Source organism: Pseudophryne corroboree, chromosome 6 (genome assembly GCF_028390025.1).
Source record: "Pseudophryne corroboree isolate aPseCor3 chromosome 6, aPseCor3.hap2, whole genome shotgun sequence".
Lineage (NCBI taxonomy): Eukaryota > Metazoa > Chordata > Amphibia > Anura > Myobatrachidae > Pseudophryne > Pseudophryne corroboree.
Genome location: NC_086449.1, coordinates 438,203,907 through 438,228,604, shown reverse-complemented (window position 1 = coordinate 438,228,604; position 24,698 = coordinate 438,203,907). Strand labels below are relative to the sequence as shown.

General features: G+C 44.1%; 1 protein-coding gene across 1 annotated transcript in view; it reads right to left on the bottom strand.

Annotated features, from left to right (window-relative positions):
• Positions 1-24,698, bottom strand: part of ABCD2 (ATP binding cassette subfamily D member 2) — a 197,581-nt gene that overhangs the window by 65,949 nt on the left and 106,934 nt on the right. Inside the window, exon 7 of the mRNA XM_063927090.1 lies at positions 5,260-5,405. Within this exon, the coding sequence (XP_063783160.1) occupies positions 5,260-5,405 (146 nt within the window). The remainder of the gene's footprint in view (positions 1-5,259; positions 5,406-24,698) is intronic.

The following is a 24,698-nucleotide window of genomic DNA, read 5'->3' as shown; positions in this document are numbered from 1 at the left end:
GTGCCTGCTGAGGAAGTCTGCTTCCCAGTTGTCCACTCCCGGAATGAACACTGCTGACAGTGCTAACACGTGATTTTCTGCCCATCGGAGAATCCTTGTGGCTTCTGCCATTGCCGTCCTGCTTCTCGTGCCGCCCTGTCGATTTACATGGGCGACCGCCGTGATGTTGTCTGACTGGATCAGTACCGGCTGGTTTTGAAGCAGGGGTTTTGCCTGACTTAGGGCATTGTAAATGGCCCTCAGTTCCAGAATATTTATGTGCAGGGAAGTCTCCTGACTTGACCATAGTCCTTGGAAGTTTCTTCCCTGTGTGACTGCTCCCCAGCCTCGAAGGCTGGCATCCGTGGTCACCAGGACCCAGTCCTGTATGCCGAATCTGCGGCCCTCTTGAAGATGAGCACTCTGCAGCCACCACAGCAGAGACACCCTTGTCCTCGGAGACAGGGTTATCAGACGATGCATCTGAAGATGCGATCCGGACCACTTGTCCAACAGGTCCCACTGAAAGTTTCTTGCATGAAACCTGCCGAATGGAATCGCTTCGTAGGAAGCTACCATTTTTCCCAGGATCCGCGTGCAGTGATGCACTGACACCTGTTTTGGCTTTAGGAGGCCTCTGACTAGAGATGACAGCTCCTTGGCCTTCTCCTCCGGGAGAAACACTTTTCTCTGTTCTGTGTCCAGAACCATCCCTAGGAACAGCAGACGTGTCGTAGGGACCAGCTGTGACTTTGGAATGTTTAGAATCCAGCCGTGCTGTTGTAGCACTTCCCGAGATAGTGCTACCCCTACCAACAACTGCTCTCTGGACCTCGCCTTTATCAGGAGATCGTCCAAGTACGGGATAATTAAAACTCCCTTCTTTCGAAGGAGTATCATCATTTTGGCCATTACCTTGGTAAAGACCCTCGGAGCCGTGGATAGACCGAACGGCAACGTCTGGAATTGGTAATGACAATCTTGTACCACAAATCTGAGGTACTCCTGGTGAGGATGGTAAATGGGGACATGTAGGTAAGCATCCTTGATGTCCAGTGATACCATGTAATCTCCCTCGTCCAGGCTTGCAATAACCGCCCTGAGCGATTCCATCTTGAACTTGAATTTTTTTATATATGTGTTCAAGGATTTCAAATTTAAAATGGGTCTCACCGAACCGTCCGGTTTCGGTACCACAAACATTGTGGAATAGTAACCCCTTCCTTGTTGAAGTAGGGGCACCTTTACTATCACTTGTTGTGAATACAGCTTGTGAATTGCCTGTAACACTACCTCCCTGCCTGAGGGAGTGGTTGGCAAGGCAGATTTGAGGAAACGGCGGGGGGGAGACGTCTCGAATTCCAGCTTGTACCCCTGAGATACTACTTGAAGGATCCATGGATCCACCCGTGAGCGAGCCCACTGATTGCTGAAGTTTTTGAGACGGGCCCCCACCGTACCTGGCTCCGCCTGTGTAGCCCCAGCGTCATGCTGTGGACTTAGAGGAAGCGGGGGAGGACTTTTGCTCCTGGGAACTGGCTGTATGCTGCAGCTTCTTTCCCCTACCTCTGCCTCTGGGCAGAAAGGACGCGCCTTTAACCCGCTTGCCCCTATTGGGCCGAAAGGACTGTACCTGATAATACGGTGCTTTCTTTGGTTGTGAGGGAACATGGGGTAAAAATGTAGACTTCCCAGCTGTTGCTGTGGAAACGAGGTCCGAGAGACCATCCCCGAACAACTCCTCACCCTTATAAGGCAGAACTGCCATGTGTCGTTTGGAATCTGCATCTCCTGTCCACTGCCGAGTCCATAACCCTCTCCTGGCAGAAATGGACATTGCACTAATTTTGGATGCCAGCCGGCAAATATCCCTCTGTGCATCCCTCATGTATAAAAGTGCGTCTTTTATATGCTCTACGTTTAGCAATATAGTGTCCCTGTCTAGGGTATCTATATTTTCTGACAGGGAATCTGACCACGCAGCAGCAGCACTGCACATCCAGGCTGAAGCAATAGCCGGTCTCAGTATAACACCTGTGTGTGTATATATAGATTTCAGGATAGCCTCCTGCTTTCTATCAGCAGATTCCTTCAGGGCGGCCGTATCCGGAGACGGTAGTGCCACCTTCTTTGACAAGCGTGTGAGCGCTTTATCCACCCTAGGGGATGTTTCCCAGCGTGACCTATCCTCTGGCGGGAAAGGGTACGCCATTAGTAACCTCTTAGAAATTACCAGCTTTTTATCAGGGGAAGCCCACGCTTCTTCACACACTTCATTTAACTCTTCAGATGGAGGAAAAGCTACTGGTAGTTTTTTCTCTCCAAACATTATACCCCTTTTTTGTGGTACCGGGGGTAACATCAGAAATGTGCAACACATTTTTCATTGCCTCAATCATGTAACGTGTGGCCCTACTGGAAGTTACATTAGTCTCATCGTCGTCGACACTGGAGTCAGTATCCGTGTCGACATCTGTGTCAGCCATCTGAGGTAGCGGGCGTTTTAGAGCCCCTGATGGCTTTTGAGACGCCTGGGCAGGCACAGGCTGAGAAGCCGGCTGTCCCACAATAGGTATGTCGTCAAACCTTTTATGCAAGGAGTCGACACTGTCGCGTAAGTCCTTCCACAGCACCATCCACTCAGGTGTCGACCCCGCAGGGGGTGACATCACGTTTACAGGCATTTGCTCCGCCTCCACATAAGCCTCCTCATCAAACATGTCGACACAGCCGTACCGACACACCGCAAACACACAGGGAATGCTCTGACAGAGGACAGGAACCTACAAAGCCCTTTGGGGAGACAGAGAGAGAGTATGCCAGCGCACACCAGAGCGCTATATAACACAGGGATCCCACTATCAATGAGTGTTTTCCCTTATAGCTGCTTTTTTATATATATCATATATATATATATATTATCTATACTGCGCCTAAATTTAGTGCCCCCCCTCTCTTTTTTACCCTTCTGTAGTGTTCAGACTGCAGGGGAGAGCCAGGGAGCTTCCTTCCAGCGGAACTGTGAGGGAAAAATTGCGCCAGTGTGCTGAGGGAGAAGCCCCGCCCCCTTATCGGCGGACTTTCTCACGCTTTTTCTGGAATACTGGCAGGGGTAATTTTACATCTATATAGCCTCTAGGACTATATATGATGTATATTTGCCAGCCAAGGTGTCATATATTGCCCTCAGGGCGCCCCCCCCCAGCGCCCTGCACCCATCAGTGACCGGAGTGTGAGGTGTACATGAGGAGCAATGGCGCACAGCTGCAGTGCTGTGCGCTACCTTGGTGAAGACCGAAGTCTTCTGCTGCCGATTTTACGGACCTCTTCGTTGCTTCTGGCTCTGTAAGGGGGACGGCGGCGCGGCTCCGGGAACGAACACCAAGGTCGGGTCCTGCGGTCGATCCCTCTGGAGCTAATGGTGTCCAGTAGCCTAAGAAGCCCAAACTACCACCTGTTAGGTAGGTTCGCTTCTTCTCCCCTTAGTCCCTCGATGCAGTGAGTCTGTTGCCAGCAGATCTCACTGTAAAATAAAAAACCTAAATATACTTTCTTTCTAGGTGCTCAGGAGAGCCCCTAGTGTGCATCCAGCTCAGCCGGGCACAAGAATCTAACTGAAGTCTGGAGGAGGGTCTTAGTGGGAGGAGCCAGTGCACACCAGTAGTCTAAAAGCTTTCTTTATAGTTGTGCCCAGTCTCCTGCGGAGCCACTAATCCCCATGGTCCTTACGGAGTCCCCAGCATCCACTTAGGACGTTAGAGAAATAATAATAATAATAATAATATATGGATGCAGGGTATGTAGTGTGGACCTAGGGGCCCGTGTGTACCCACACCTTGCACCCATTATAGATACGCTATTGGCGTGAGCAGTTAGAGTCAACTTGCATTCAACTCGCATCAGCCCCTATGTGCTAAACATTCTGAGATACTGTACATTAGTGGTATATTTACTATGGGCAAAATGCAGGAAGGGCCCAGTCAAGCACTAGCTTTATCAGCTAGAAGCTCTGCCTAAAAAAAGGATAAAGGGGGTCATTCCGAGTTGATTGCTAGCTGCCGTTGTTCGCAGCGCAGCGATCAGGCTAAAAATCGGCATTTCTGCGAATGCACCGCAATGTGCAGGCACGTCGTATGGGTACAATGAGCATTGTGGGTTTGCACAGAGTGTAACGAACATTCCAGTCGCACGGCCGAAAGCAGGAAGATTGACATGAAGTGGGCATTTCTGGGTGTCAACTGACCGTTTTCAGGAAGTGCTCAGAAAAACGCAGGAGTGGCAGAAAAAACGCAGGCGTGGCTGGGCGTTCACTGGCGGGTGTGTGACGTCCAAAGCCGTCCCTCCGTCGTTAGAGTCAACGCACACGAAGAGTAACTACAGGGCTGGTCTTGTTTTGCATAAAAAGATTTTGCAGGCGCTCTGCTGCACAGGCGTTCGCACTTCTGCAAAGTGAAAATACACTCCTCAGTGGGCGGCGACAATGCGTTTGCACGGCTTCTAAAAACTGGTAGTGAGCAATCAACTCGGAATGACCCCCAAAATGTACTCAAGTGTGTAGCAACACTACATTTAAAATATGGATCAATGATCTCTATGTTAACAGATGGTGAATGCATCTGTATAAGCCAGAGGTTCCCAAACTGTGCGCCGTGGCTCCCTGGGGTGCCTTGGGGTACTTGCAGGGGTGCCCTGGGTTGCTGGTCCAGGACCAGTTCAAATTATTCATGGTCAATATAATAGGCAAAACCAGTGCTGGTGGCTGCCAGTCATAAAATATGTGGCCAAACAGAAGCAAATCTTGTCCCTCACCACACAACTGACCCTAAGGATGACATATAAACACAATCTACTTAATGTAATATTTCTTTCTAAATTTCTCAATAAGAAATTTTTGGCCTAGGGGTGCCGTGAAAAAAATTCGGATATTCTAGGGCGCCGGGGCGCCTTGATTCAACAAAGTTTGGAAACCACTGGTATAAGCTGTAAGTATTCAAAAGCACAATATAGCTATTTACACAGCTCTCTGGTGTTGCTATAGTTTATTTTTTGTGATGGGCATTTTGTTTATACTGACCCTAATACATCATAAGGTTTATAGCGGTTACAATGTATGCTGCACAAGAGCTTCAATAGTTTAATCTCTTCAACCTGTTCTTTCTTTCTTGGAGAAAGTTGCTTTGTTTTGCATTCATAGATTTATATAGAAATGCAGACAATGGAAATTTGTGATGTTTATACTATTGAACAAAAACAGTTCACCTACAGTGCAGCAGCACTTACCTCCTTCTCTCTGTACGATATGATTAAGATGTACAATGTCTAGAATACTTTCAAGGTCTTGGTCCTGATATCCTTTTTCATGCATGTCGTCCATTGAATCCGGATAAATGACTTGATCCCTTAATGTTCCAATAGACATATATGGCCTGTAAAACAATTGTTTGGTTAAATACATTCCATGTGCTTTCATAGATAGAAGACTAAACTTATAAGCGAGTAAAAAAATGTACTAAACAGTGACATTTACCATTTCACAATACAAGTTGTTTTACCATAGGCAAATTTGTTTCAGTTTCACTGTTTTCTGTGTCAGTGTTTTCCCTAGCAGATAAAGGTTACATGAATGCTGACCACATTAAAGAGCCTAGAGAAGAACTTTTTTTTCTGCATTTAATAAAAATAATTTCATATTCTGATATAGATGAAGTTTTTGTTTGTAAATATACATCTTTAATATTAAGAAAAAGTATATATATATATATATATATATATATAATTTTTTTTAAATGTATAAGTTTTCATTGAGTTTTACAATTTTTACATTTATACTTGCATGAACATAACATGACAGGAAAATAAAATATATAAAACATAAGAAAAGGAGTCTGTGTGGTCTCAGTAATATGTCACATATACTGTTCAGGGCTATTACAACTCCAGCGCATAGAACAGAAGTTCACATATTTGCAGAAAATAAACACAGAGTGAGGAAAAGCAAGAAAACAGGTATCCTCATAGTTATCAGGCACTGTAACCCTCGCTTCATTAGATTGAACCTGTATGCATCCCACGAATAGCTCTTCTGTATGCAGTATTGAAGGGAGAACTTAATCAAATCTGACAAAAACACTCATATATAATTAATTGACATATGGCGAGTAAAGGCACCTTTCCCAGATGTTATGAAATGTCTGTTCACCGCACCTAGCCAAATATATATATGTTTCATGCAGAATTGTGTCATTAACCAGAGATTTCCAGGTTGCTAGAACAGGTCCAGAGGAAGCCAGCCAAATTCAGGGTACAGAGGTTAATCAACATAATGCCTAGCACATTTAGCCAAAAGGTTTTCATCAATCTAATATTTAAAAATGAAAATCTGTCCTTCTGTCTTTCTATACAAATCCACAGTTTACAAGCGAAGATCGTGAAATTTCACATACAAGAGTATTAAAACATGGCGGAGGCAACTAAAACAAGTTGAAATTCCTAGCACCCCTAGGGGGGCAGACAGCAGCACAGAGAATATCAGGATACAGCATAACTCCGGAATTGCTGGAGCAATGTACTCAAAAATTGGTACACATATGCCTTACAATCTAGCAACAAACACTGTGGGAGGAAGACACCCCTAGCACCCTTAGGGGTGAGGCAGCAGCACTGAGTATTTCAGCAGACAGCATAACTCTGGAATGCCTGCAGCAAATTACAACAAACTTGGTACACATATGACTTACACTCTGGGAGCAAACACTATGGGGGGGCAGACACCGCAAGCACCCCTAGAGGTTGGACAGCAGCAGAGTGTATGTCAGCAGCCAGCAAAACTGTGGAAGGCCTGGAGCAATTTACACCAAACTTGGGCCCTCATTCCGAGTTGTTAGCTCACAAGCTGCTTTTAGCAGCAGTGCACACGCTAAGCCGCCGCCTACTGGGAGTGAATCTTAGCTTAGCAAAATTGCAAACGAAAGATTCTCTAAATTGCGATTAGAAATTTCTTTGCAGTTTCTGAGTAGCTCGAGACTTACTCTGCCACTGCGATCAGTTCAGTCAGTTTCGTTCCTGGTTTGACGTCACAAACACACCCAGCGTTCGCCCAGACACTCCCCCGTTTCTCCAGCCACTCCCGCGTTTTTCCCAGAAACGGCAGCGTTTTTTCACACACTCCCATAAAACGTCCAGTTTCCGCCCAGAAACACCCACATCCTGTCAATCACATTACGATCACCAGAACGAAGAAAAACCTCGTAATGCTGTGAGTAAAATACCAAACTTCTTAGCAAATTTACTTGGCGCAGTCGCAGTGCAGACATTGCGCATGCGCATTAGCGACTAATCGCTCCGTTGCGAAAAAAAGATAACGAGCGATCAACTCGGAATGACCACCCTGGTACACATCTGAACTAAAATCTTGGAACAAACTCTGTGGGGGTTAGACACCCCTAGCGCCCCTAGGGGAGGGGAGGGGACAGCAGCGCAGAGTATTTCAGCAAAACTATGGAAGGCCTGGAGCAATTTACACCAAACTTTGTACACATCTCACTTACAATCTGGGAACAAACTCTGTGGGGGTTAGACACCCCTAGCGGTGGGACAGCAGTACAGACTATTTCAGGAGACAGCATAACTGCAGAATGCCTAGATCAATTTACAACAAACTTGGTACACATATGACTTACAAGCTGGGAACAAACACTGTGGGGGTAAGACACACCACTAGCACCCCTAGGGGTGGGCCAGCAGCACAGACTATATCAGGACATGCATGATATGTCAGTGATGACAGGGCTGCATGTGACAGGGGCAGTGACATGATGTGAGGAGGGGAATGGACGTAGCACGAACCCACACACTGGTAGTGATGAGCGGATTCGGTTTTACTCGGTTTTACTCGGTTCTCAAAACCGAATCTTATTGGCTCACTGATGTCACGTGTTTTGGATAGCCAATAAGATTCGGTTTTGAGAACCGAGTAAAACCGAGTAAAACCGAATCCGCTCATCACTAAGTTATAGTGGAAGTAGCATGGTCCCCCAGCAGCACATTGGGTTTTCATTTTATTGATGTGTATAACATTTTACATGCTTTTTTTATACTATGTTATTTATACTGTGTGTTTAATATTTAAATTAATTTTTGTAAACAAACATTCTTAAAATCCTGGGCAACGCCGGGTACTCCAGCTAGTTATTGATAAAATACATGCTATGGGAGTAAGTATATCCCTGGGGATAGCCGTGTATACAATAACAGCATTCCAGAATCTAACAACCGTGGGACAAGTCCACAGCAGGTGCCAAAATGTTCCCTCTCCCGAGGTGCACTTAGGACAAACTGAGACAGTCCTCCCCCAAATCTAAAGAGTCTCACAGGGATCATGTATATCCTAAAGTAAATATATATTTAGGGAAAAAGAAATCACCAATTGTATTATATGGTAACCAGCAGTTATGTAGAATACATTTACTTTAGCTGGGAAGGAATGACAACTAATCAAATGCAGATTAGGATTAAAAATAAAGGTTCATAAATTTACATTTTTTTTTTTTTTTCTTAAAATCAAGATTCAGTTATGACAAAAGAAATTCCAAGGCAAAGAGTTGATTTTAAAATTCAGGCACATGACCACATCCAAATTGTAAAGAGGACAACTTATTTTCCACTAGGTGGTGCTGAATCCTCAAAAGCATTTTAAAGTTCAACATATTAAACCAAAAATTATATAAAAGTTTGAAGATCCTTAACCCCTTAGAGACCAAAGGGATTTAACTCTTAAGGGTCTGACTCATACTTAACAGCAATTTGATTTCCTGTTAGGCAATATAAGACCATAACAGATAGGCAATATACCATAACATCAATAGGGATGGTAACATAGATAAGGAACAAACTTTAAAACTAAGAAAAGGGTAAACTAAATAAATACAGAACTAATATAAAAAAATAATAACCATTTTTATTACATAATTTAGCCCCCAACATATATTAATATTTTTGACCTGGCTAATCAATGACCATTCTTGTGCTTGCCATATGATTGTCTAAGTCGTCATCTTACCATGTATCTTTCTGCTTAATAACCTTTACCATGTCTGTCGTGCTCTGTAACTGCCATTAGGTAGAACTGCAACCTGTGGGTGAGCAGTCCCTCACCTACCAGTGGCAATTGTTCAATGTGCCAACAACACCTTCCATTGTGTGACAATTAGCCAACATACATTCATTTAATTCTAAGACACTGGAATTATGCTGAAAACTGGCAACATTGATGGACTTAGTTAAGAGTCAGTGTCACATGTAATTAAAATAACAATGATATTGTCAATGACTAAATTAAATTCCAGTGTTGTATGAAAAATAGTACAGTATATATGAGAAAAGTGAGGTTACATGACAATTAACGATGTGTCAGTTGAGAAAGAAAAATGAGGCAGCACTGAAAAACAAGTCAGGTGTCTTCAAACCTACCTACACCATCCACAATCTGTACTACAATTAACAATTCCAGCTATGGGTGGTATTCAGTTGTTTGAAAAGTCAGTTGGGTGTCTGTTTTGTTCCCTGTCCATTAGATAGGAATAAACAGACTCCCAACTGACTTTTCAAACAATTGAATAACTCCTATGGGGTATATGCAATTGCCGTCGAGTTGCCGCAAATGTCGAAAAACGGGGCATTTTCGACACAGAAAAAATATTCGACAATGCAATACAGTACTTTGACAAAAAACCTGCCGTTTCAGATTCGACTTTTTGCAATTTGACATTTACTCAAATTCGACATGTCTGCAATGGTAAAAATGCCGCTTTTCGACAAAAGTATATTCAATTGAAGACTGTCGATTCGACAACAGTGCTTTTCGACAGTCATTTCGTCAATTTCAGTCCACCTCATTTTGCTGGCGGAATCTAATAAAAAAATGTAAAAACATGTTTTTTTTGTGTTTTTTTTTATTGCTAATAGCATATCTATTTATATTAGAAGGGATTATGTACTTGGTTTGTCTTTTAGGAGCCACAAGTATTATTTATATATTTTTTAAAAGAATATTTTTTTTTTTACTGACTAAAATAATATGGAGAGATCAGAGCATGTTTTTCAGTGGGAAGGGGTTAAAAATCCTGAAAAAAATGCGTGGGGTCCCCTTGATTTAAGGGGTCCCCACTCCTCCAGGGTACCCCAGCCAGGGGTGACTAGTTGGGGATTTAATGCCACGGCCGCAGGGACCGGTATAAAAGTGTCCCCCGGCTGTGGCATTATCTCTCCAGCTAGTGGAGCCCGGTGCTGGTGTGAAAAATACGGGGGACCCCTACGACTTTTGTCCCCTGTATTTTTGGCACCAGGACCGGACGAAGAGCCTGGTGCTGGTTGTGAAAATATGGGGGATCCCCTGTCATTCCCCCCCCCCCCCCCACCACCGTATTTTTACAACCAGGACCGGCTCAAAGAGCCCGAGGCTGGTTATGCTTAGGAGGGGGGACCCCACGCATTTCCCCCCACAATTTTTTACTCCGTTTTGTGATGTCCATGAAGTCGAATCCAGGACGCACACTATCGTCAATTGGTCCGTTTTTCTACAGCGGGACTGTCGAATCCGTTTTTTATTGAATATGTCGAATTCGGGTCCCGGCGGGAGGGTGTCTGACTGTAGAATTGTGTCGAATTTAAAAACGGTCGAATTCCAGCCGGAATTCGACCGCAATTGCATATACCCCATATGTCTCTACTGTACTATTCCAGTCCAACGTCTCAGTGTTAACAATGATTCTGCTCTCTTCCTTCATACAATTAATCACAAAATAATGTTAAATGCATCTCATGAATAAATCTGAATATTGGCAGGACATGCCCCTCTCTCATAAAAATATCCTACAAAACTAACTTGCTCCCCTTTCAGTTCCTGTCTCAGCTATTGCAATATTATCCCTACTGGCCTTTCACCTAATAGTCTGTCTCCTCTTCAGCCAAATGAAAACACTTAACCCAGATTAATCTACCTCTTTTGCCAATATTCCATTGCTTGGCCTCAGCAATTTCTTTCACTGGCTCCAACACATTCAGGGATGAAATTCCTTTAACAAAACTAAAGGGTCTATTTACTAAGCCTTGGATGGAGATAAAGTGGACGGAGATAAAGTACCAGCCAACCAGCTCCTAATTGTCACTTTTTAAACCCTGCCTGTGACATGGCAGTGAGATTCTGATTGGCTGGTACTTTACCTCTGTCTACTTTATCTCCATCCAAGGCTTAGTAAATAGACTTGCAAATCCAATACTGTCCAACTTTACAGTTATTGCCTTATATATAGGGCTTAAAAGTGGTCCTGAAGAGGAGGTGGAACTTATTCTCCCCACCACCTACCCCCCTTCCATTAGGCAGAGCCAAGGCCAGTGCTAGGGTTTTCGGCACCCCTATGCAAACTATAAATTTGTGCCCTACCTCCCATACTTTATAAAGGGATAATGCACACCTTGCAATTTGTTGCAAAAAAAGGGTGTGGTCTCACAAGGAAGGGGCATGGTCACAGTAGTATCCCCAATTGAAACTCCACCACACAGTGTAGCACAATCTTATTAACGTTACACCGCAAGTAGTGCCCGATTCATATTACGACACACAGTAGTGTCCCTTTTTCCTTATTGATGTCACACTACAAAGTATTATTTTTATTATTACAATTTATTTATAAGGCGCCACAAGTGTTTCGCAGCGCCGTACATACAACACACATTAGAACAACACGGGGTATACAGAACTTAACATTACAGAAAACTAAAAGCTGAGCACAGATAACAATTATCACCTCAATTCTCAGTGCACAATACAGCTGAGATATAAGGAAGCAAAGGAGTAAATCGGCATACTACTGGGGGTGGGCAGCCATTGGAAGAGATGAACAGTCACGAGCAAAAGGAAATGCAGGTTTAGACAGTCACTGAGTGGGAGAGAGCTGTAATTGAAGTAAAAAATAAGAGGGCTGTGAGAATAGGAGGGCCCTGCTCTAAGGAGTTTACAATCTAGGGAGAGAGGGGTGACATGATGTACAAGCAAGCGAAATGTGGCTTCGTGTCAGGAATTAAGCAAGGCAGAGATGGCCAAGTCGTGAGGATAGAAGAGCGGCCTCAAGACTAGGTTATGTGGAAGGGTATGCTTTGATAAACAGGTGAGTTTTCAGTGCCCGTTTGTCGCTTTGCAAGGTCGGGGAGTGTCTAATAGAGCAAGGGAGCTTGTTCTAGTGAGCAGTGCGGGCAAAATCTTGGATTCACGCATGGGATGTAGTGACCAGGGTAGATGAGAGGCGACGGTCATTGGCCGACCAGAGTGGGCGGGCGGGAGTATGTAGGGAGATGAGGTTGTAGATGTATGGTGCAGTGGAATTAGAGAGCGCCTTGTATGTATGTGAGGGTGAGGAGTTTGAAGAGGATTCTGTGGGGGAATGAGAGCCAGTGTAGGTTTTGTAGAAGGGGAGTGGCAGATGTGGTGTCGGGAGAGGAAGATATGTCTAGCTGCGCAGTTGACAACAGATCGGAGTGGAGCGAGATGGGAGAGTGGGAGGCTAGTGAGGAGAATGTTGCAACAGACGAGCCGTGAGATGACTAGTGAGTGGATAATAAGTTTAGTCGCACTCTGGGAGAGGAATAGCCTGATGCGAGCGATGTAGCGTAGCTGGAATCGACAGCATTAAGCCAGAAATTGGATGTGGGGGGCAAAGGAGAGGGAGAAGTCAAGAGTGACGCCCAAGTAGCGGAGTTGGGGAACGGGGAAGATGATATTGTTGACAACAGTGATAGAAATATTGTGGGGTGGAGATTCTGGATGGGGGGAAAGCTGATGAGTTCGTTTTTTCCCAAGTTGAGATTCAGGGAGTGCTTAGACATCCAGGAGGACATGGCAGAGAGGACAGCTAGATACCTGAGAGAGTACAGAGGGAGATAGGTCAGGAGAGGAGAGGTATAGTTGCATATCATTCGCATAGAGGTGTTATTGATAGGCCAAAGGAGTTTATGAGCGAACCCAAGGAAGAGGTGTGCAGGGAGAAGAGAAGGGGGCCAAGGACAGAACCCTGGGGGACACAAACGGGGAGGGGGGAGGAAGGGGAGAGGTGGAGCTAGAGGTAGACACCGAGAAGGAGCGGTTAGCAAGGTAAGCTAGAGGTAGACACCGATAAGGAGCAGTTAGCAGGGTAAGAGGTGAACCAGGCAAGGACAGTATTAGAGAGGCCAATTGACTGAAGGGTGCGGAGGAGGGGAGAGGATGATCCACAGTGTCGAAGGCCGCAGAGAGATCCAGGAGGATGAGTAGAGAGAAGGGACCCCTGGATTTGGCCAAAAGCAAGTCACGGGTGACTTTGACCAGAGCAGTTTCAGTGAAGTGGAATGGGCAAAAGCCAGAGTAGTACCTCTTATATGCATTATGCCACACAGTAGTGATCCTTATACACAATGCCCACAGTAGTGCCCCTTATACACAATTCCCACAGTAGTAGTGGCCCCTACACATAATGCCCACAGTAGTAGTGCTACTTATACACATGTAGGAGTACACACTGATCAGATAATCACTCTGAAGAGCATTTATCTGATCTGCTCAGTGATTGGCATAGTGTGCACCAGGCTTTTGACCTAGAGCAGCATGTACATATAAGCTTCTTCATTACTACACACACAAGCATAACAAAGAATACTACTAGATTTTATGGTTAGATAAATGGCCTGAAGTAAAGTGAATACCCAGGCATAGGGGCCAGAAGTAAAAGTTACAAAAATGTTAAAATAGTGTCGCATTATACCGTGCTTGCGTAATAACAAAAATCTTACTTTTAGCTAAACTAACATCCAACTTTAAATGATGGGCAAGCAAACAAATGTAGAGTATAGGCTTGCACGTGTAGCACAAACAATCTGTATATAAAGCCCGATTAAATCCAAAAAGCAAGACAATAAGCTTCAAGTTCCTCTGCAAAAGCAGCAAACAACACCAGGGTATGCCAGGCTGGGGTGGTCTTACTATAACAGGAAGAGAGTGTGGAGTTATCCTGTCACTATGTGAAACCAGTCTTAGCCTGGTCAGCATGTGGCAGAATTCCATAAGGAGCCCCATGCATAGGGTGGTAGCATAATTGCTTAAGTAAAAAACAAATAATGTACTATTGTGGAACTAAAACCCTTGACACTTGGGCATGCCTGCTTGCACTTGAAGAACTAAATGCCCACATGACAATGGTGCATGTACATGCTAGAATGGATCCTGTAGTATTATAAGCGCCAACATGACCTAAATGCAACCCTGCCCTTGATAGCTTTGTAATTAGTCTTCTAAATGTTTTGTGTCTTCTTTTATTTTTTATTTGAATGTAGAGAAAAAACTGCCTGTTCTTTGTATAAACAGAAATATTGATAAAATGTATTTTTACATTGTGTCTACAGATGAGCTATAGTATGTCCAGAGAAAACATGAGCTCTGGGGGACCACCCTTGTATTACTTCCTCATCTGACTGTCTACGTTAGAAGGGGGGAGTTTGGAGTGGCATCTTTTCTTTCTGGGACTGGAAGTGTGGTGCTTGACTGTGACAATATAGTCAAGTAACCAGCATCTTCACATATAGGAAGGTGACTGCCCTTTCTCCTTCATGTCAGTGGCTGGAGTCTAGGGTCATTACAAACAGTGGATATGACAGTATGTCACTCATTCAGTGTTGTAGGGAACGCTAATCATTTGCTCCCTTAGCAACCACTAAAGTCCACCTAATTATAGTACAGGCCTTGGGCTACGTTTCTCTCCCAACAAATCGAATTTAGTCCGCACATTTTAAATAAGTCTCCATTGAATCTGTCATACATTTTTTCCAAGAGTGTATCTTGATGCATCTGATGCATATTATACTGTACTTGGAGTTACACATATTATAGAATCTTTAATACAAGCAAAATGCAGCAATTTTTCAACCATAAACCTACGACTATTTAAGAGTGCCTATTGTAAACCAGGCCCTTAATGTAAAGTACTGCTTTATAAAGTTTATGTAATTATATAGTTTTTTTCCCAATAGAAATATTGACAGCACTGCAGTCACTTAGAGAAGTCTACATACCTCCCCAGAAAAGAAAAGAGAAACAAGAATAACTAGAACAAGGGGTTCTGCAGGAAGACTTGAGAATGGAGTGACATTTCTAAAACACAGCACCAGTAATTCCGCCTTTCGCCCTAAAGTGTAAGTGGTTCAACTAATGAAAATGCCCTGTCTTCCTGCATAATACATATGTGCAGCACTAGACCTGTGAAATAGTTAATTATCACGCTGTTTCATAAAACTAAACTAAACATAAATAAATAAAATTACCAATAAGTTCCAATACACAATATTTGCATGATGGAAGAAAAAAACTCTAAATGCCAAAGGCAGATTTTATGAAAATTCCAAGTATTAGTGTTAATATACTGCTTTGGCTTTATTATACTACGCCCTGTTTATTTTATTAAAAAATAAATCAAGCACAGAGTAATCATGACAGATGGCCTCATTTACAATCCTCTCTGCTACAACATAGATTGACATTTTAACACACGTTAATCCATATGGGGAAATGAAAGAAGCATATGATGGCCTAAACAGAAGTAAGAAGATTACTGTCTGAATATGCTGTTTTTAATTCTAATGGCCAAGTCTAGTAAGTAAAAAACTAACAAAACATCTTTACATATAAATAAAGGTAGACTTGAATTTACAGTATTTAAAAGCTAGCTTCATTTTATTACACATGATATTCCATCTCACTACCAAGCATTTCCATAAAGTTTACCTCCAACCTGCAGCATTTACAGTATTGCTACGTTGTGCTTATTGTTATTGTGGGTATTTCATTTTAATAAACAATGTTATCTGTCAAGTACAAAAGGGGTCATTCCGAGTTGAACGCTCCTTAGCTACTTTTTGCAGCCGTGCAAACACATAGTCGCCGCCCACTGGGGACTGTATTTTAGCTTTGCAAGTGTGCGAACGCCTGTGCAGCCGAGCACTACAAAAATAGTTTGTGCAGTTCTGAGTAGGTCTGAACTTACTCAGCCGCTGCGATCACTTCAGCCTGTCCAGTCCCGGAATTGACGTCAGACACCCGCCCTGCAAACGCTTGGACACGCCTGCGTTTTTCCAACCAGTCCTTGAAAACGGTCAGTTGACACCCATCAACGCCTTCTTCCTGTCAATCTCCTTGCGATCGGCTGTGCAAATAGATTCTTTGTTAACTCCATTGTCCAGCAACGATCCGCTTTATACCCGTATGACGCGCCTGCGCATTGCGGTGCATACGCATGCGCAGCAGTGACCTGATCACTGCGCTGTGAAAAACGGCAGCGTGCGATCAGGTCGGAATGACCCCCAAAGTCTCTCCATTGCCTTGGTTCTATTTCCTTACCTCTCTGTATGTCATCAAGGTTAACCAACCCATTCTAAAGATGTTCCTTTCTAACTTTAACATAAAATGTGAATTACTGTATCTAGGATATGTACACATACTATAGGTATTTCCAATTGTACCTCATTTTTGTTCTTTACTGAATTGTAAAGGCTAGCTGCAATTATCTTTTTATTTTTTTTACTGATATTTGTAAGCATAAAATCTGTTTTTTTTTTAGCTGTAACCATTTCATTTGATCATACAGATGTGTCCACTTACATCTTTGCTCCATGCGCTACAAGTCGTGTTACACATAATGAGTGAGTGCTGTGTGACTCGGTAGCACCAAGCACCTTTTTTTTTTGCGATTTTTTTCCCCACGAAAATGTAATGTAATAGGACGCATGAGCAGCTTCTGTTGATTCAAATGATATGCAGTATGGCTATATTCTGTGTGTGACTGCGACTATTTGCATACAAAATGCTATGCTATAGAGTTTTCCTGAACATAACATTTCGGATGCAGATACAGCCGCAATTAAACACAGACTATAGGCATTCCGCATATCATTTTAATCAGCATAAGCTGCTCATGAGCTCTATTGCATTACATTGCATCAAAGATACATTTTTGTGGAAAAATACACATCTGTTTCTCTTACGTCCTAGAGGATGCTGGGGTTCCATTTAGTACCATGGGGTATAGATGGGTACACTAGGAGCCATGGGCACTTTAAGAGTTTAATAGTGTAGGCTGGCTCCTCCCTCTATGTCCCGCCTACCAGACTCAGTTTAGAAAATGTGCCCAGAGGAGCCGGTCACAGCTAGGGGAGCTCCATAGGAGTTTTCTTAGTTTTGTTGTTTTCTAGAGTTAATTAGGTTACAGGAAGGCTGCTGGCAATAGCCTTCCTGCTTTGTGGGACTTGGGGGGGGGGGGGGGGAGTAGGAACCAACTCTTGAAGTTAATGGTCCTCTACTCCACTGACAGGACACTGAGCTCCAGAGGGTGCTGATCGCAAGCCCGCGAGGCGACCGCTCAATCCCGCAGCACGGCCGCCACCCCCTAACAGAGCCAGAAGAAAGAAGAGTGGTGAGTACAGCGCAGCGGCTCGGTTAGCAGGTCACCGGTGGGAATAGTGGCACAAGGGTGGGAGCGCAGCTCTGACAGGCTGCGCTCCAGGAAGGCTCAGCAAAACACAGTGTAGGCGCTTTGAGGGGCGTCCTGAGCCAGCGCTGATCACCCTACACTGGTCAAGCAGCTGACAGGGGCTAATCCCGCTGTTAGCAAAAAAATCCTCAGGCCAGTATAATACAATTTGTGCGGGAAGCTGCGTGCGTACCCACAAAAACGTACACTTGCCCAGATAATGCAAGCTGACACTGATACCGACTCTGATACAGGGGATGGTGATGGGGATCTACTGGGGGTGGGGGGGATGCATCACTTGCTAAGGGGTGCAACTAATGATTGAAGCCATTTGTGACATTTTACATATTTCTGAAAAGGTACCCGAGCAGGTAGAGGAATCTTATTTTACGGAAAGTAAGAAATCCTCGCTTACCTTCCCAGCTTCTAAGGAGTTAAACTCTTTGTTTGAAAAATCCTGGGAAAACCCAGAGAAAAAATTCCAGATCCCAAAAAGGGTTCTCATTGCTTTACCTTTCCCTGAAGAGGATAGAAAGAAGTGAGAAAACCCCCTATAGTAAACGTTTCTGTATCTAGGTTTGTCAAAAAAAGGTGGTTTTACCTGTCCCTGGTTCAACCGCTTTAAAAGAGCCGGCTGACTGCAAGATTGAGACTACGCTCAAATCACCATACACAGCTACTGGTGTAGCTTTAAGGCTCACTATTGCTTGTGCGTGGATATTTCTAAAGCCATAGTATAGTGGTCAGGCACATTACTAGAGGACTTAGATATTATGGATAGGAGTGACACTGAAATGTTTTTGCGTCACATACAGGATTCTGCAGGTTTCATGGTGGAGGCCATGAAGGACCTTGGCATGCTGAATGCAAGGGCTACTTCCATGGCAGTCTCGGCATGCAGAGGACTCTGGCTACGCCAATGGACTGCGGATGCAGAATCCAAGAACAGTGTGGAGAACCTACCCTTCACAGGTCAGGCTCTGTTTGGGGACGCATTGCATGCGTGGATCTCCATGGCAACTGCGGGTAAGTCAACCTTTCTTCCCTCAGCAGCCCCACCGGCTAGGAAATCTTATCCTACGTCTACACTGCAGTCTTTTCGGACTGCAAAAGTTAAAATATCCAAACCCCCTTCCACTTTCTTTAGAGGAGGTCGGGAAAAATCCAGAAAACCGGCACCAACATGTTCTCAGGAACAGAAACCAGGTTCTGCTTCCTCAAAGTCTTCAGCATGACGGTGGGCCTCCCAGCCTGGAGATACGGCAGGTGGGAGCAAGACTAAAAGGTTTCAGTCACATCTTGGCGTCATCATACCTAGACCCCTGGGTAAAAGATATTGTTGCCCAGGGGAACAGACTGGAGTTTCAAGTGCTCCCACCTCACAGATTCTTCAAATCAGGCTTACCAGCTTCGCTGACAGAAAGTGCTATCCTACAGGAAGCCATTCAAAAATTGGTTCAAACAAATGTCATTGTTCCAGTTCCACCTCACCTACAACACAAGGGTTATTACTCAAACTTGTTTGTGGTACCGACGGTTCGGTAAGGCCCATATTAAACCTAAAGTCATTGAACCCCTTCTTGAGGGAATTCAAATTCAAGATGGAGTCTCTGAGAGCGGTGATCTCAGGTCTGGAGGACTGAGAATTCCTGGTGTCCCTGGATATCAAGGATGCGTACCTTCACGTTTCCGATCTGGCCGCCTCACCAGGCTTATCTAAGATTTGCGCTGCTGGACTCTCACTATCAGTTCCGGCACTGCCATTTGGCCTCTCCACAGCACCGAGGGTGTTCACCAAGGTCATGGTGGAGATGATGCTACTCCTCCGCAAGCAGGGAGTGAACATAATTCCATATCTGGACGATCTGCTGATAAAAGCATCTTCCAGGGAGAAGCTGTTACAGAACATTGCTCTCTCAGCTCGACTACTCCAGGATCATGGGTGGATCCTGAACCTTCCGAAGTCACATTTGGAGCCGACAAGGAGACTGCCCTTCCTGGGGATGATACTCGACACGGAAGGCAGAGGGTGTTTCTACCGGTGGAGAAAGTGTTGGTGATCCAATCAATGGTCTGGGATGTCCTGAAGCCAGCACGGGTATCGGTTCATCAGTGCATTCACCTTCTGGAGAAGATGGTAGCCTCCTATGAGGCTCTACAGTACGGAAGATTCCATGCATAGTCCTTCCAACTGGATCTCCTAAACAAATGGCGGATAAGCCTGTCACTGAAATCCAGAATTTCACTCCTCTGGTGGCTGCAAACTTCTCACCTTCTCGAGGGCCGCAGGTTCAGGATTCAGAATTGGATCCTTCTAACCATGGATGCAAGTCTCAGAGGTTGGGGAGCAGTTACCCAAGGGGAAAACTTCCAAGGAAAGTGGTCAAGTCTGGAATCCATCCTTCAGATATACAGTCTGGAACTAGGGGCCTTCTACAAGTGGCACATCTTCTCCAAGATCAGGCCATTCAGGTTCAGTCGGACAATGTAACGGCACTGTCCTACATAAACCGACAGGGTGAAACGAAGAGCAGAGTGGCAATGTCAAAGGTAACAAGAATCCTCCTCTGGGCAGAAAAGCATGTGGTGGCGCTGTCAGCAATCTTCATTCCGGGAGTGGACAACTGGGAAGCGGACTTCCTCAGCAGACACTATCTCCATCCAGGAGAATGGGGCCTCCACCCGGAGGTGTTTGCAGAGGTGACAAGCCAATGGGGTGTACCTCAGATAGACATGATGGCCTCTCACCTAAACAAGAATCTTCGGAGGTAATGTTCCAGGTCGAGAGACCCACAAGCAGTGGCGATGGACGCACTGGTAACTCCGTAGGTGTTCCAATCAGTGTATGTGTTCTCTCCACTTCCACTCATCCCAAGGATCCTAAAAGTAATAAAAATAACAAGAGTTCATGTGATCCTCATTACTCCGGACTGGCCAAGAAGGGCTTGGTACGCGGATCTTCTGGAATTACTGCTTGAAGATCCGAGGCCTCTTCCTCTTCGGGAGGACCTTCTCCAACAGGGGCCGTTTGCCTATGAAGACTTACCGCGACTACGTTTGACGGCATGGAGGTTGAACGCCAGATCTTAGCTCGGAAGGGCATTCCGAAACAAGGCCATTCTTACCCTGATACAGGCTAGTAAAGGGAGTATCGTCTAAACATTACCATCGGATTTGGAAAAAGTATGCGTCTTGGTGTGAATCCAAGAAGTTTCCTACGATGGGGTTTCAACTGGGACAGTTTCTCCGCTTTCTGCAAGCAGGTGTGGGCCTACGTTTGGGCTCCATAAAGGTCCAGATTTCGGCCTTTCCGTTTTCTTCCAGAAACAATTGGCTGCTCTCCCTGAGGTTCAGACATTCTTGAAAAGGGTTCTGCACATCCAACCACCCTTTGTGCCTCCTACGGCACCTTGGATCTTAATGTGGTGCTGCAGTTCCCGCAATTGGATTGGTTTGAGCCATTACAGGAGGTGGACATCAAGTTTCTTACTTGGAAGGTGGTCACACTGTTGGCATTGGCATCTGCTAGACATGTGTCCGAATTGGGGGCATTGTCCTGCAAGAGCCCCTACTTGATTTTCCACGAAAATAGAGCTGAACTCAGAACGCATCAGCAATTTCTTCCAAAGGTTGTGTCAGCTTTTTATATCAACCAACCTATTGTGGTGCTAGTGGCTACTGAATCCTCCATTACCTCAAAGTCCTTGGATGTTGTGAGGGCTTTGAAGATTTATGTGAAGAGAACTTCTCGTCACAGGAAGTCGAACGCTCTGTTTGTCCTTTATGATCCCAACAAGGTTGGGTGTCCTGCTTCTAAGCAGTTGATTTCTCGCTGGATCAGGTTTACTATCCAGCATGCTTATTCTACAGCAGGCTTGCTGTGTCCAAAATCGGTTAAGGCCCACTCTACTCGTAAAGTGGGTTCCTCCTGGGCGGCCGCCCTGGGTGTCTCGGCTTTACAGATTTGCCGAGCAACTACTTGGTCGGGGTCGAACACGTGTACTAAGTTCTACTAGTTCGATACTTTGGCCTCTGAGAACCTAAAGTTTGGTCAATCTGTTCTGCAGGAACCCCAGCACTCTCCCTCCCGTACTGGGAGCTTTGGTACATCCCCATGGTACTAAATGGAACCCCAGCATCCTATAGGACGTAAGAGAAAATAGGATTTTAATTACCTACCGGTAAATCCTTTTCTCGTAGTCCGTAGAGCAGGCATGTCCAAACTGTGGCCCTCCAGCTGTTGTGAAACTACATATCCCAGCATGCCCTGACACAGTTTTGCTGTCAGAGAATGCTAAAGCTGTGTCAGGGCATGCTGGGATGTGTAGTTTCTCAACAGCTGGAGGGCCGCAGTTTGGACATGCCTGCCGTAGAGGATGCTGGGCGCCCGCCCAGTGCTTCGTATTCCTGCTTTGTTACTTGGTTAAGTATTGTTGGTTCAGTCGTTGCTGAATCGTTTCAAGTTGGTTAGCCTGGCTTTCCTTTTGTTATGTGTGAGCTGGTGTGAATCTCACCACTATCTGTGTATTTCCTTCTCTCGAAGTATGTCCATCTCCTCGGGCACAGTTTCTAGACTGAGTCTGGTAGGAGGGGCATAGAGGGAGGAGCCAGCCCACACTATTAAACTCTTAAAGTGTCCATAGCTCCTAGTGGACCCGTCAATACCACATGGTACTAAATGGAACCTCAGCATCCTCTAGGACGATAGGTAATTAAAATCCTATTATTTCAAAATAATTTTCACAGTTATGTTAAATGTCATATTTTTAATGCACCTATTCTGTAAGATACACATTGGCATGAAAAAGTTTTTGCATCCCCCTCCCCCCCCCCCCCTCCGTTGCAAAAAAGAGTGGGCTACACTTCCTCCTCAATGATGTTAAAGTCTTATCTCGTTATCAGCGATTGGTCGCAGTTGCTGCTAAGTAAACACAGTTCAAACATGAGTTATTAGATTTATGGGGGGCAAATAATTTTTTACATGGGTGATATCGGTGTTGGATATCTTTTTCCCTTTAATTAATGAAAAGATCAATTAAAAACTATATTTTGAGTTTACTCAGGTAGTCTTTGTCTTGTATTCAGTTTTATTTGAAGGTCAAATTAACAAACTAAGGGCGGTATTAATTTCAGAGCTATTGAATTCACCCTCCTGCGATTTCAATTGCGGGCTGTTTTCACCCATTTTTAAGGCATTTTCACCAATTCCTTTTAATTTCTTTTTTTTAGTGAAAAGGCATTGGCGAAAAATGCCTCAAAATTGGTGAAAACGGACAGCGTTTTCGCCGCCGCAGGTGTGAACACAGGTAGATTTGCTGATCCAAATGTATATTTCTCCTGTTTAATTTTTCATCTAGACGAAAAAACGTACCTGCTATTGAATAGGGCGAATCCCCATTCGCCCTAAAAAATAGCAACAACAAAAATAGCAAAAATTTTTTGTTATTAAAAAAAACAAAAACCTATGACGAAGAAGTAAAGTAAATACAGAGTTCAAAAGCAGTATAGAAGCCAATTTTCCCTTCTACTGCTACTACAGGTTGAGTATCCCTTATCCAAAATGCTCGGGACCAGAAGTATTTTGGATATCGGATTTTTCCGTATTTTGGAATAACAAGGCGATGGGACGTAAGTCCAAGCACAGAATGCATTTAGGTTTCATATACACCTTATACACACAGTCTGAAGGTCATTTTAGCCAATATTTTTAATAACTTTGGTGGTCATTCCGAGTTGTTCGCTCGTTGCCGTTTTTCGCAACGCAGCGATTAGGTGGAAAATGCGCATGCGCATGGTACGCAGCACGCATGCGCTAAGTTATTTAACACAAAACTTTGTAGATTTGCTGGTGTTCGTGCAACGCTTTTCAGTCGCACTGCTGATCGGTGAGTGATTGACAGGAAAGGGGCGTTTCTGGGAGGTAACTGAGCATTTTCCGGGAGTGTGATAAAAAATGCAGGCGTTCCAGGGGAAAACGCAGGAGTGGCTGGAGAACGCAGGGTGTGTTTGTGACGTCAAACCAGGAACTAAACGGACTGAGGTGATCGCAATCTAGGAGTAGGTCTGGAGCTACTCAGAAACTGAATGAAAATTTTTAGTAGCAGTTCTGCTACTCTTTCGTTCGCTATTCTGCTAAGCTAAGATACACTCCCAGAGGGCAGCGGCCTAGCGTTTGCAATGCTGCTAAAAGCAGCTAGCGAGCGAACAACTCGGAATGACCACTTTTGTGCATTAAACAAAGTTTGTGTACATTAAGCCATCAGAAAACAAAGGTTTCACTATCTCACTTTCACTCAAAAAATTCTGTATTTCGGAATATTCCGTATTTCGGAATATTTGGATATGGGATACTCAACCTGTAGTATTATTTATCCAGTTGTATCCAGCTAATATTATAAATGACTACTGCACTGTCTAAAACTGGTTAAAGTGGCAATCCTTTTTGGGTAGCAAGTATAAACTATTAACCATCAAACCAAAGGAGACCTGGCGAGTTTGAGACCCCACTTGTGCAATGAAGTGTCACACACTCATATCTTCTGTAAATATGTTTTTCTTACAACAATCATGTCAATAACAGTGCCTATTTTAACTGATCTAGCAAATGGTTCTAATATTAAAAAACAAGGGAGATAATAGGAGCCGTGAGTAATCTCTGCATATGCTGGTACTGAAACTCCATTCAAATTATGCTAATTATAATAGAGATCAAAATGCATTGATACATTCGTCTCCGAGGCAAACTTAATTAAAACAGTCCACAGATAAGGCCAAATTGAAGGCCTTACGTATAAATCATAGTTGCTTGGATCATTGTTGGTTAAGTTCATTAATTTTAATGTTCTTGATCTGATAGGGCTCCACTCTGCCTTATAAAGAGAACCAGTTTTGTTACTAATGGTAAAATTATGTTTGTTCTTGAAGCAAGTATAGACACATTAATCTTTATAACATTGTTAATCAAACTAATAGGTCTAGTATTATTACATTTACATGTATAATGACCATTAGTTTCATAATAATTCTTGCATGTGTTATGTCAACTGGTAAAGGTTTGCCAACTCTTATGTTACTACAGAAGATGGAGAATTCCTGTTTATAAATATAATAATATTCAATTGTGAAACCAGCAGGACATGCTGCCTTTGAATCTAATGTTGCTAATAGCCTTTTATT